We start from the raw sequence: 13,627 nt of genomic DNA on the forward strand, positions 1-13,627 counted from the left end.
AATGCTGACACCTTCCCTATATGCACAAGCATATTTTCCTTTTTTCCCCTTAACATTAATCGGACTCTTTGAGATTTGCCCTAGACTTAGAATTTGACTGATTTAGACCCTGAGCTACACAACTTCAGATATTACTCATGTTTTGGAGAGAGCGAGAGAATCAAAGATTGTTCTCTGAACACTAAATTCTATTGGTAATTTTCTGTAACTGAACTTCTTGTAACACAAAAGTTTGATGGACGGAGTGCCAAACAATGCAAACACTCACCCCCAGTCACAGATCTGGGTTTAATCCATCATTCTTTTGCTCACCATGCCACCCCAGTTTGGACCCAGCCATATGCAAATCAGTCTTCACCCTGTTCCTCATGGGAACAGTACAGCCCGAACTGCCAAGCCAGGTCCTCCCTGGACTGGAAACAAGCATCCTAGGACTGGTTTCAGGGTATCACCCATCATAAGCCAGGCTAGCATGAATCCACTGGCACAGTGAGCATGGGACCCACATCTGGGCATACCCTTCCCACTTAGGGCAACTTTAGAAACACAAAAGTATGATGGATCGGGTGCCGAACAATGCAAACACTCACCCCCAGTCACAGATCTGGGTTTAATTCATTGTTCTTTTGCTCACCATGCCACCCCAGTTTGGACCCAGCCATATGCAAATCAGTCTTAACCTTGTTCCTCATGGGAACAGTACAGCCCGAACTGCCAAACCAGATCATCCCTGGACCGGAAACAAGCATCCTGGGACCGGTTTCAGGGTATCACCCTTAATCAGCCAGGCTAGCTTGAATCCAGTGGCACAGTGAGCCACAAGCCTTATGCTGATGCACCTAAACTTCTTCAGAAGATTTGGTTATCGTAGTGTGGTTTTTTATCTTTACGGTATGTTTTTGAGACTGGTTTATATTAACCTGACTATTAATTTGTAATAAAACCCTTAACTTTATTCCTGAATATTGGACCTCATGGTGTAGCCTAATGTGTTACACTGTTAATTGGAAATTGTTGTGATTAATGATAACTCCCGACATCTTTTGAGTCGACTTAAAAAGGTCTGTTGCATGATCAATATCAGCGCAGTGGCCCAGGCAGTCCATCAAGTAGAGAGGTAACCAATGACAATCCAGCTCAAACACATGACTCATACCATATTGACGTATTTACATTACCAATAGTACATATTATGCAAAAAAAAATTGGACATTTACTTCAGTGAATAGCAGGCTGGGATATGTCATCTATTTTTGATTGGTATATCGGATGACTAAGCTCATATTTACCATTAAATCACCAATTTATATTATACCCCATCCACTGATATCACTTAAATCCCCCCCAAAAAACACACACTCACATTATTATTATATATATATATATTAGCCGAGCCAAAATATATTTATTTTGGTGGGTTTATGTAGGACTGACGAAAACCATGATGGTGTCAGGACATTAGGCAGGAATTACAGAGATAGAATAGGCAAACTGGAGCTAAAATATTGACACAATAAATAAAAATTCACAGTAGAATAAAAAAAAATCAGCCTCATCAGCCAAATGACAATACAGGAACAAGACTCAGGTTTTATCCTTGTTCTGCAGATTTAGCCACGACTGGGACCTGAATACGCTGGCAATGCAACCACCAATATTTGAAGGTGGCAAGTCTACGTGGGAGGGGGGAAGGGATACAACTCTCCAGTGTGTTATAAGCAATGGATGATGATATATATGTAGAGTGATGTGGATAAGACTAAGCGAGAGAAGAGCACAAGAAGGACAGCATACATTGCGGTCAGCTAATGAGGAGGGCTCAGCCACCTAAGTGAGTTAGCGAAGAGAGGGCAAACCCTAAAAGCATAAGATAAGGAGCATATAGCAACAACTGGAAATCTGTATGTGGGTGACATGTAGCTGATGCATCATGGGCATTCAAAAGGATGTTCTTAGGAAAAAAGTCAAATCAGGAGAAGGATGTCACCATAAACAATGGGTGCGAAGATGTCAGCACAAAGGTCACTTGCACAATGACGCATGGGAGAAAAGAAAACTATTAGGATATCAGCCTATGAAGGAAGTAGTTACATGGGTAAGAACAAAAAAAGTTGGGATTAGACACCGATAACCACCATGAAGCCATTCAGCTGCATGGGGGTAGATATGAGAAAGGACAATTGAGGAGTAAGGAACTGAGTCCAATCCACCAAATGGATTTTCCATGCAGCAGAGGAGACAGCAAGCATAGGGGATGAGCAGTTTGTCAAGGAACAGTGGCTGCATACTATGCACATTTCCAAAATAACCAAGCTTTAGGTTTACAATAAGGTAGGAAGTCAGCTGAATTAGTTCCTGTAAGTGAGGGTCTTCTTAAAGAGCAACACATTGATCTCTTTCTGGAATACGATAAAGGGAGGAAAACAGCAGCTCAGAGGGAGAGCACATCATCTTTGAAGCACTGCCTGAGACTGACTGAACTGAGGATCCTTTTACTTGGGACCGTGAAGGCTTATTATGCTAGAGAGGTCCCAGGAATCCCCAAATTATGTCTTTATCAGCAATGCACTTTGTAGATTGTTTGTGGTAACCCTTGTAGGTGAAGCAAGTCAGCAAAAATATACCAATCAGGACCCAATATAAAAAGAGTAAATCATCAGAAGTGATGTAGCCAGAGTGGCATGTACCAGGGAGTCTTGTGCAGATGAGTGTAATAAATCCTTCAAGGGCACCAAATGGCTTTTTGGAAGACCAACTCAGAGGGCTCTTCCTTTATCCAGCCTAGAGGTAGTTAAGGCATTGAGTCCAGAGTGTAAGTATAAGACTGGGTTTACATAGTTAATGGTCGCAGCAGATGAAGTTAGAAGTGTGTGTCTCTCACCACATTTTTATGTGGAAATCAAGTTGCAGCCTTCTAAACAAAACAAAATTTAGCAGAATACATCACTGACCAGCATTTCTTGCTCCATATGAGCAAACATCAATTTCTGGATGAAGAGAGTAAACGGTAAGAAGCAGATAAATAGAAATTGCAACTTTCTTTTGAAAATCAGGTTTCAGATAATCATAGCATATATTTAGCTTTCAATTTTCACTAAGCGGTCAGAAATGTGGAAGCCACCATAAGGGAAAGCAGAGTGGTTTCAGCTTATTTTTGAATGATTAGGTTTGTGTCTCTTACCAGTTCACCCATTGGACTTATATGTATATCACACAATAAGGGCAAGAGAACAGAACTTTGTTTCACCCTATATGAAAAAGAAACTGGAAGTCTTGGAATGGTGTGTCTTCAAAACATGGCTACTAGATTGGACCAACACAGTGAACTATTTAAGAATAGTTCCATCAAAGCAAAACTGCGGCATTGTGGGGGATAGGAAAGTAGAGGCCCGCCATGATAGTAACCACAATTTTAAACAATTATTTCTTTCTGCTGAAGCATTTCGAAGGTCCAACACCAACAGTAGCAGTAAAGCACCAAAACCTCTATTAGATAGCAAGCACTGGCGAGTTTTGTGGCCACATGTAATGTCTAAACCATATTTGCATGCTGAATTTTATGGCCTGTTAGTGGTGGCCTTTTCCAACTATGAAATTATTCTCATTTCTGATATTCTGGTTCTTAGCATTCATAAGTTGCTTTTTACTAAATACAAGGTATTTTTTATAAGGGAACCAACCCTACACAGCTCAGTGTGGCGAAGGAGACAAAATGGTATTATGTCAAATGTTAGGCATCAAAATCACAACTAAAAGTGGCAGTTAGAGATCACGCTTGGTCGGAGAAACGAGGGTAGACGGATTTACAAAAGAACTCTTGCCAAGGCTAAGAGAACCAAGGAGGATAAAATTTGGCTTGATCTGCTTTCAGTCATATAACATCAGGACAGTAGGTCATTCTGGCAGATCCTCTCATATTGCAGTAATGATAGCATTAAGACTTACCATCATCATATCCAACCTGAGAACTGGACACCCACTCTGCAAATGTGTATGCCCCTACAGCTTTCAATTAAGAGGGGCTGTGCCCTTAAACCCAAGCACATTAATTTCCACTAGAACTGATGAGGAATATGAAACAGACCATGTGCATTTCTCTTTAGAAGATACTACCAACGCTATAAATTCACTCAAGTTAGCTTATGCACTCAGTCCAGACAAAATTCTGGTGATCTGTATAAATCCGAACCTACAAACTGGACTAGCTATATCAATCTGTTCTCCAATGCTATATCGGGGGGGGGGGGGGCTTAAAACCCTGATACTTGGAGAGGGACTAACAATGATACCTGTGTATAAAAAGAGCAGCCTATGTATTCCCGCATATGATATGCCTATAAGCCTTATTGACAACCTGCAAAACGTCTTTGCAAGGCAAGTTCTTGACAAGTTGCTGTCCTGGGCTGGGGTAAATTGTGTGCTATCTCCGCTTCAAGCTAGCTTTAGACCATAGACCAGTACTTCTGACTAGGTACTTCAATTGGCTCTCCTCTATTGGAAACATACATTGCTAGCCAAGTAGATATAGTATGTGCATTTGTTGAACTTAGGTCCACTATCGACCTTGTTCCTAGAGAGAAACTGTAAAGATTTATGTTTCAGATGGGTGTGCCTGGGAACCTGGTCCGCATAATTGCAAAACTGTATGAGGGAAATTATGCTCAGATCCGGTGGGGTAGTAAGGGGTTATTAACAATTCATATTCCCATCAAGTGAGGCGTACAGTAGGGGTGTGTCCGTGCACCCAACCTATATGTTATGGTGCAGAAAATCCTTGCCTGTCAGAAAGATTCACTTGTTTTAAATAACAAAAAGACACCAACTTTGTTTTTCACTGACGATTCTCTTTATCTTCAAAACACCAGTGGGGCTTCAAGTCATAATTGATAGATTTTTGGAATTTTGTAAACTGACAGATTTGAAATTAAATGTATCTAAAACTAAATTTATGGTGTTTAGTATTGGGGAGGTTACAATCTGTACAATGAAAGTTGGCAATGAAACCCTTGAAATAGTCCATGGCATCGACTATCTAGGAGTCAGGGTATCGGACAAATTCCGATGCGAACTTCAACTCAACAAAGGCTTCCTTCGTATGCCGCATAGATCAAAGGACATTCTGCCTTTATACAAGGATATGTGTCCTCAGTTAGTGTCTCCCAGAATGGAGGCCTAACCTGCAAGAGTGGAGGTATGGGGGTATTCACACACTGGACACAGAGGAAACCATATTTGCAAGATCAGTACTTGTGTGTCCAGTTATCACCCCTATAATTCAGATTTGTTTTTTTGTTTTTTTTATTTGTGCATAAATCGGATCTCAGATTTGATAACATTGAAATCTTTGGAGTACTGAATTTGACTTTGGACCACGCTGGAACTGAAGGAATACAGGGATTCACTTGGGGATCTATTGGCTCAAGAAATGCTACGATGGTCCTCAGGCTTAAATGTATTTTTAATTGGTTCCAGGATCTTGGGATCAGAAGTCTTTGTGACTAAACTAGTAGCATCTGTAAATCCAATAACAATAGTTTAAAATCTCACTACTCTGCACAAACGCGTGAAAAAGGCTAATTACTTGTGAGTCCAAGAGGTGCCTTTCCAATCAGTTTTTTTTTTTTCCTTTTTTATCTTAAAGTGACTTATTTTGAATCCTTTTTGGATTTCATTACATCTCCACCTGCCAAGATCCTATAGGTGTGCTTTTGTCTAGGCTGCCTACCATTGAAATCTTTTACTAGACTTTTGAAAAAGATTGCAGTGTCTGATGTGTTCCCTGCTTGTGGGTTAGCCCCCGAAACTGAGAAGGATATATTTTTTTTTTGCCCTTTATACACTTTCCTTCGCCGTAAATGGATACGCCCTGTATGTTTAAATCTTGGTGTCAATCGATTTTTGATTGCTCTCATATTTTGAAAAGTGATACCTCTAATGCAATTGTATATGTTGTCACTAGATACCTGATGGGTGCCTGGCACAGGCAGAAAATTAATTTGCCTGCCCTAGACATCCAACCATGCCACTACTGACCTGTGCATTTGACCATGGGCCAAAGAACCTATAGCCTGTGCATTGATTTCCTTGTGTACTTAGGTTTTAGCATTGCAAGACATGATTTTAGCAATTTATGTATTTGAAGGAAGTTTATTAGTGCTGCTTGCCTGGTACTGTCTACTAGTGAATTCATTTGAAATTGATGTGCGATGTGTCAGTATCGTTAATCAATGAACTGAAGTGTGAGTTGCTGAGAGGATCTGAAGCACAGCATGATAAGATTCTATCATCTTATGTATCTTAAGGAAGTTATTTATTAGGGCTGTTTACCTTGTACTGGCTACTAGTGAATTCATGGGTAAATTCATGCGAGATGAGTCAGTATTGTTAACCAATGAACTGAAGTATGAATAACTGTGTGGGAATCTTTTTGCATTCGACACAATTTTATGTTTTTTTTTAAATAGTCAGTTTTTATTTAAGATGTTTTTTACTCGTGTGCTTTGATGGTTTATCAAATAACCAAATAAAGCGTTTATTGGTTATGATTATGATTATGACAGTGGTTTGAAGAAGACTGAGATGGTCTGTTGTGAAGAACTCTGATGAGAGGCTTGAGAGAAGCCGTAGGAGTAGACACTGGATGGTAGTTCCATTTATATAGACCTGTCTACGCTTGGCAAGGTATTGAAACATTTTCAGACATGATGCACGCCATTCCACAGCAGTTCTTGGGTGGAAGAGTTTGTGTCCGTCAGATAGCCACTTTGTGTGGTAGTGTTTTGATGACGTGTGTAAGAACCAGAATGGTGCTCCTACTGTGCGTTTTTGACAGGGCTGGACTGGCCATTTATTCCACCAAGGATTTCCCCAGTGTGATGGAGTGACTGGAGGCAGCTTTTGAAGACTGATGGCGCCCCTGTCGCTCTCTCTGACCCCTAAGGGTAAGTGCAGCAGGCACCGATGGCGGGGCGTTTTAAGAAAGCGAGAGAGCAATAAAAATGAATTGGAATGGATGGATGAAAAGGGGGAGGGAAAGTAATTTAACAGGGCTGGTTAAAACATTTTTGCTAGAGCTGCTTTTAATTTAAAGTCTGGCCCTGTTTTTTTTTTTTTCACTATTGGAACTCGGCATTTAGCTAAGCTAAAGGAGTGTCAGATGGGATTCTTAGGCTATGAGATGCTAGCGCAAAGATGGACTGTGTGAGAAGTATTTTGGTACTCTGCGTGTATGACAAAACCAATTCATGCAGTGTCTCTGAGATGGCATAGCTGTGCTTAAGACAGGAGTATAGCAAACGAGAGAGATGCGCGTGAGTCTACCACCCTTTGGGAAATTTGCTACAATTTCATGCAGATATGATCCAGAGATCTGTGTTGCACACCCCTCCCAGGTGTAGCAATCGGCTTTGTCTGCTCATTGTGGAACCGTAAAGGAAAAAGCCAATTCTTTGCACACGTCCTGAATTCCAGGTAGTTTTGGGTGTTTCTGTTTTTTCGCAGGAAGAGGACTTCTAGCTTTTTCTTTTGTCAAAAATGCAACTGTATCTTCAAGGACAGTAAGGATAGTTTTATTACTCCTTCTCAATTTAGGCTGATAGGCTTGGCCTTGGCAAGTTGCTTCTGATGACAGAGTTAAGTCACGTGGGCGGCCTGCTCTGTGCAGTTTTGGACACAATGAAACCCCAGTGAGGGACTTGCAATTATTATAAGAAAAGGAGTCAAAAGAGATGAGTAACCCATCCAGAAATTACACTGTAATGGTATTTTCCCAGCAAACGATGTAGGGCGTAGACTTCTAAAACTTTATTTCATTTCAGGAATATTGGTTCCCTGTGTAACTAGATGGTGCATCATACTGTTTTTTCAAAGGTTTCCAGTGATAGAGAATTAATGCAGCTTTTTACTAATTAGCTGTGGGTGCCAAAGCCAGTTTATGGGGGGGGGGGGGGGGGGAGTGGGGAGGGGAATCTGAAACAACCAATCAGATGTTAAAGGATAGTGACCAAAACTCCATGTTCCAGGGATTTCTCGGGCAAGCATGGAATTTATGTTAGGAATGAGGCATATTTTACAACAAAAAAGACCTCCCATGGTAATTATTTTGACAAGAAGACTTGGCCTTAGATATGATATGCTTTGGCATTAGTGTTTTTTCCATCCCTTCCTGACTCTTCCCAGCCTTGTGTGTCTGGTCATCATTTTTTTTTTTAGAAACAGGCAAGAATTTGCTCTCAATGTTAGCGGCCATATACACCCATATAGGAGATTTCCTTAATCCCATATTTTAGACTGAAGAGGGCTGGTGAATCAAGTCTTTCACTGTGGTTGAAGGGACCGGATTATCCTTCATTTCCACTACTGGACCAAATCATGATGGTACAAGTTGGTAAAACTTGGTCACGTTCACACTATTGGAATCTCCAATTCAGATTTTCTACTTTCTATGTTGGCCAGCACATTTCAGATTCTAACAAGCATTGACAAATCCCACAGGTACGGCTTTGATAAACTGGTTAAATTATTATTTAAAAAAATAAAATAAAATAAAAACTTACAGCAAGCATACATGACATAAGGTGAAAGACTAAAACTTATGCTGCCCCTCTTAAACAGACAAGCTAAGCCGCTGCTGCTTTAGGTTTGAGGGATCACACATCAACATTTTGCAAACTTCTGTGACATTTTACGTTAGCAGAAAACGTGTCTGCAAGGGTCGTGTCAGTCGCGGCTCTACCACGGAATCGAAGGACTATGCAGTGCACTGTATTAGCACCGTTTTCAAGCTCTACAATGTGCGCTGTTCAAGCACAGCACTGATGTGCTATGCAGTGTGTTGTATTTGCCCAGCAATTATGATCTATATAGTGCACTGCACTATCAGGGCATTTAAGATCTACGCAATGTACTGTTCTAGCCACAGTGTTAAAGATCTACCCAGTGCACAGTCAAAAAAGAAAATAATGTTGGTTTATGTGGTGCACTGTTCTAGAGAAGCACTGAAATTATATGCAGCACACTTCACTAGGGATAGAGTGGCGCACTACGCAGGGAGCTGCAGATCTGTGCAGTACATTGCAGATCTGTGCAGTAGACTGGGCTAGGGAAGCACTGGATTTTCACTGCATTGTACAAGTGAAGCTAGTTTTGAAGACAATACTCTGTAGCAGGGCATCATCTAAGATCCCCAGTGGTGTGGTCCAGGGCAACATTTATTTAAGATATAGGTAGTACGCAGTCCCAGTGGAGTAACTCGTCCACTCAATTATTAAATACGAGTAAACTCAATTTTAGAACATTTAGCCTGATGACGGATACATGTGGATTTCTATCAGATATTAATTAACGTAAACACCTAAAGTTTGGGTCCTTATACGCCTGATTTACGTGCGAGTCAGTAGCAGATGGTCCCTCGTGAGCCAACGTGTAAATACCCACATGCAGTACAACAAGGCGCTCACTCGGCCGACATTTCAGCACCGCTTTGCTCATATCTCCCTCCGGAAGTACATTTAATCTGCTTCGCATTCACGTGTAGACGACACATACATCATTGCACCGTAAACCTCCGATGCACTGCACGAATTCTCACACAATATTGTTAAAAGAAACCCCAACGATCCACCAGTCCTTTAAAAAAAAAAAAAAAGTATTAAAAACGCTCAAATTAATTTAGCACCATTTAACATACAGGGTGCAACTTCGATTGCTTTATGCACTCAACGTGAGACTTTAAAGAACAACCACGAAACATAATTAAAAACTCTGAGATATGATGGCTTCTATTCTCCCTGATTTTTAGGAAAAGGGCTACAAACCAGACAGTCAACAGTTGAACAATGCACACACTGCAGTGAAGTCGGGAGTGAACGGCAACGCCAGCATGTATCACTGGGCAGAAGGGAGAGGGCTATTTACAAACATCTCTTTTCATGGCATCACGTTATAGCAAACTCCTGGGAGTACGTTCTCTCTTGTTTTCTGTTAGCACGTACTAGTTAGGAGTCACAGGGGGTGGGTGAACTTGGTGTGTTTCCTGTCAACAAATAAAGAGATAACGCGGTTGGAAAAGTTTGTTTTTCCGGATTCAGTTGCTAACACTGACTTAAGAACATTTAAAGCTCCTCCGTCGAAAATTGCCGCCGCATCCTTCAACTAAATATTCGCGTTGAGAGGTATATTTTTTACCGATGGGTACCGTCTCCCTTACTTCATTATGTAGCCACTCAACCCCAAATGTCCAGATGGCCCAAAACCACATACCACAACTGTACACAGCAATCACAACCTGGTCAACTGATACACCTGGCGGGGCGGTAAGGGAAACGTAATCACCCGACTTTAAATAAGCTAACGTGAAAACCATTGGCACGAACTTGTTTCCAGTAAACTAAGCGCCAAGAAAGAACCTGTGCCCGCTACCAGCTGCAAGCACAGCAAGTGGGAGGGGTCGCCCTGGGCGATGACAGGTCAGGCAACATATTCCACTAAGAATGACACCGAACTGTGCAGCAGCTCCCGGGGAGGGGGTGGTCAGCTGCCCCAACTGATGAAAGGAGTCAGGGGGCGGGGGGCACTACCTCCACAGAATGAACACTGAGGACAGACTGAAAAAAGTTGACGTCATCCATCGGGGCCGGGAGCTGCGAGAGGCTCTGCCACTGGTGACCCCCAGCAGCAGGCAGGGCCCGGGCGGGCTGAGACCGAGTCAGCAATACCTGCACACCAGGAGGTGCCCCCAGCCGCCTCCCCCCGCTCGGTACGTACCAGGTTTGCTCTCCTCCCGGTCGGATTTCATGGTGCAGGTGCAGGTGCAGGTGCTGGCTCGGTTCCGAGAGCCTGCAGACGGATCCGTCACTCTCCCCCGGCTCCTCCCTCAGCAGCTGCAGGAAGTGCTGTTTGCCTTACCTGCGCCGCCAGGAATTTGACCCGAGCACAGGTTGCTGAGTGTGCGCTGGTGATGTAACTAGGAGGAGCCGGGAGGTGTGGCTGCAGCCGCGCTGGCTCTTCACAAGGGAAGTAGGAAACTGGTCAGTGGTCATAAGCAGGCCATGTACTGCGCAGGTGGCACGGGGACAAAACTGGGTAATTGCTCAGGGCCCCAACATTCCAAGGGTTCCTCTTGCAAAGTGAACTTTCTCTCCATCTCACTTTTATGTATTTTATCTTAACCTTTAACATATACGTCAACATTGTTAGGCAACATGGAACTTGCATTTGAAAAAAAAAGTATATTAAATTCAAAGCTGTTAAAATCAGGGGTCATCAAAATATTTCTTATCTGGGGCCCCCAAAATCCTCACGATATCACAGTTAGCAATCCCTACAAAGCTCATGTTCGTTATAAAGCATTCTCTGTAACACCAACCAGCCAGCATATTACGCAGTAAACGTACCTCATACACTCCGCCAAATCAGGTAATGTGAACACAAACACGTTACACATTGCTCTGCATGCGTTCCAAGAGATGCACACAAAACAATGAGAAAAACAAAGATGATGTGATTTTATCTCCAGTAATTGTTCGAGGTCGCATTCCAGTCCACAGTGGTGCGACTTCAAACAGGAACCAGCCACATGCAAACAATCCTTGGTCCTGCACCAAAAGGAGCAAGCAAATTCTAGTTGTCAGGTCAGGTCGTGTCCAAACGTGTCACACACAACATAATATGGATCCAACACCCCTAAGCTTCACAGATCCCAGTTAACTTCTGTGGGAAATCACACTTCTCAAGAGTGTACGTATAAACTCTTGTGATGTGCATGGAAAAGGGACGGTTCCCAGGCCCATAACAAAAAAACAAACAGCCCAGATAATTAATTCCCACACCATTGATGTGACCTCACATAAACCCTGCCCCCGGGGGCGGCTCCTCTGCAATGGTGGAGGAGCGTCGCCCCACTGACTAAGAGCCATCAGCAGAAAAATAAAACAATACTTGAATATCATAGCAGCATGTGAAGGGAGGGGAGGGGCGGGGCTAGGCCACAGGAAGTGGGAGGGACAGATGACAATGGAGTGAACTAAGTGCTCATGTGTGTTTGGTAGGCCATCTCACGCCGGGCCCAACACACATGCACTCTTAGGTTTCGCCAGCCCGGCTATGTACACAGCCGGGCTGGAGAAACTGCACAGGCCCCGGGGTTGTGTCTCAGTGGCAGTCACTGCCACTCAGACCAATCCTGATGCTGCTTTCATGCTAGCTTGAGCATGAAAGCAGTGCCAGAATTGCTGGGGAGCCTGTTCGCTGGGACACCAGAACAGGAAAGAAGGAACAGCGAGGGGGCAGGAGACATCAGCGGCAACGAACGGTATGTTTAAAAAAAAATAATAATAATCTCTCCCCTCCCTGTCATACCCCACACCCCCCTTGGTATTTGCAGCAGCTGTCTGCCCCCTGTACTGTTCAGAGGTCATTTACAGATCGCAGAGCTCATTGCTATGGGATAGGAGTGAGGCTGCAGAAATTACTAGTGGCGGAGATTAATTTGGGGTGAACAAACCCTCCATATCATCACAGGCATCTGTTTCCAATCCTGAACTTTTTACTATAAATCACTACTATCAGTCTAATTACTTAAAAAGAAGCAAATCAAGACTAAAACACCCACAATGCATTAAGCTAACACAAAACCCAAGTTCTGAATCTGTGCCTAATGATGTGGAGTTAGTTGATCACCATAGATTAATACAAGTATACCACTCATAACTTTTGTATTTTCCCTCACTGCATTCCAGGGACTCTACCACCCACAAAGTCCTTTCTGATGTGCATAGGACATAAACATCCCATATAATCACACACACACAATGCACATCCTTTAATATGCCTGAATGTATTATCACTGACACAGAACAGAAGAATCCCATATGATTACTCAAACAACCCCACTGCCCTCCCCAGTGGAAAACACACCTAAAGTGAGTCACCCACAGTCACATTGCTGCATTTGGCAGGACAGTAGTATTTTTGGAAAGGCTTCTCCATTTACAACGCTCCTCCTAAATTTCCTCTATCTTGTTCCTATCATCCCTGTACATTCCTTTGTAGGTCAAAGCCTACCATTCTTGCAAAGCTTTCTTGTGGACATTCAGAAAGCTTCCCTGGACTGCATTCCTCCCATTGCTCACAACTGGCTTTGAGTTTTGTAACTCACAGTTGCTTGCTTTCTATTTGCTTGCTTTATTTGTTTTAAGCTGTCCAGTATGTCTTTGTCCCTCGCATGAAGCATAGCCTGTTTACTATATTCTTCCATAAGTGCTCACATTCTGTAACAAGGCCTTTAAATTATGTTCTTATTTTGTCACATTTGCCATGCATTGAAAGACAGAAGTCAAATGTCAGGCTCTGTCTTCAGAGGGAGCTTGCTGTTTTCTTTCTTTGATTTAAATGTGAGAGAAGTTATGTGACAATCATCCTGGATACTGGGGCTGTGCTGGTGGAAGGCTGTAGAAAATTATTTTTTCTAGCACACAACAAAAATGTAATATCTCTAAATGAACTGTGCAAATATTTCAGAATTAGGGAAGCACTCATGAAGCACAAGTTTGGTAGTTCTAAAGCGTGGTAGAAACACATTTTAAAATGATCAAAACAAATGAATACACTAGGTGGTACAATTTCTACA

At 42.5% G+C, this 13,627-nt stretch overlaps 1 protein-coding gene and 1 long non-coding RNA gene across 8 annotated transcripts in view; one reads left to right on the plus strand and one right to left on the minus strand.

Annotated features, from left to right (window-relative positions):
- KAZN (kazrin, periplakin interacting protein) overlaps positions 1 to 13,627 on the minus strand; it is an 808,570-nt gene that overhangs the window by 346,264 nt on the left and 448,679 nt on the right. Inside the window, exon 1 of one of the 7 annotated variants that reach the window (XM_069240782.1) lies at positions 10,765 to 10,929. The exons of the other annotated variants lie outside the window; for them this stretch is intronic. Within the exon in view, the coding sequence (XP_069096883.1) occupies positions 10,765 to 10,795 (31 nt within the window). The 5' untranslated portion in view covers positions 10,796 to 10,929. Of the gene's footprint in view, positions 1 to 10,764; positions 10,930 to 13,627 lie in introns of those variants that run through there. 7 annotated transcript variants of the gene reach the window in all.
- Positions 10,628 to 13,627, plus strand: part of LOC138300909 (uncharacterized) — an 86,848-nt gene continuing 83,848 nt past the window's right edge. Inside the window, exon 1 of the long non-coding RNA XR_011205041.1 lies at positions 10,628 to 10,756. This is a non-coding gene — a long non-coding RNA (uncharacterized lncRNA). The remainder of the gene's footprint in view (positions 10,757 to 13,627) is intronic.

This window comes from Pleurodeles waltl, chromosome 6 (genome assembly GCF_031143425.1).
Source record: "Pleurodeles waltl isolate 20211129_DDA chromosome 6, aPleWal1.hap1.20221129, whole genome shotgun sequence".
NCBI lineage: Eukaryota > Metazoa > Chordata > Amphibia > Caudata > Salamandridae > Pleurodeles > Pleurodeles waltl.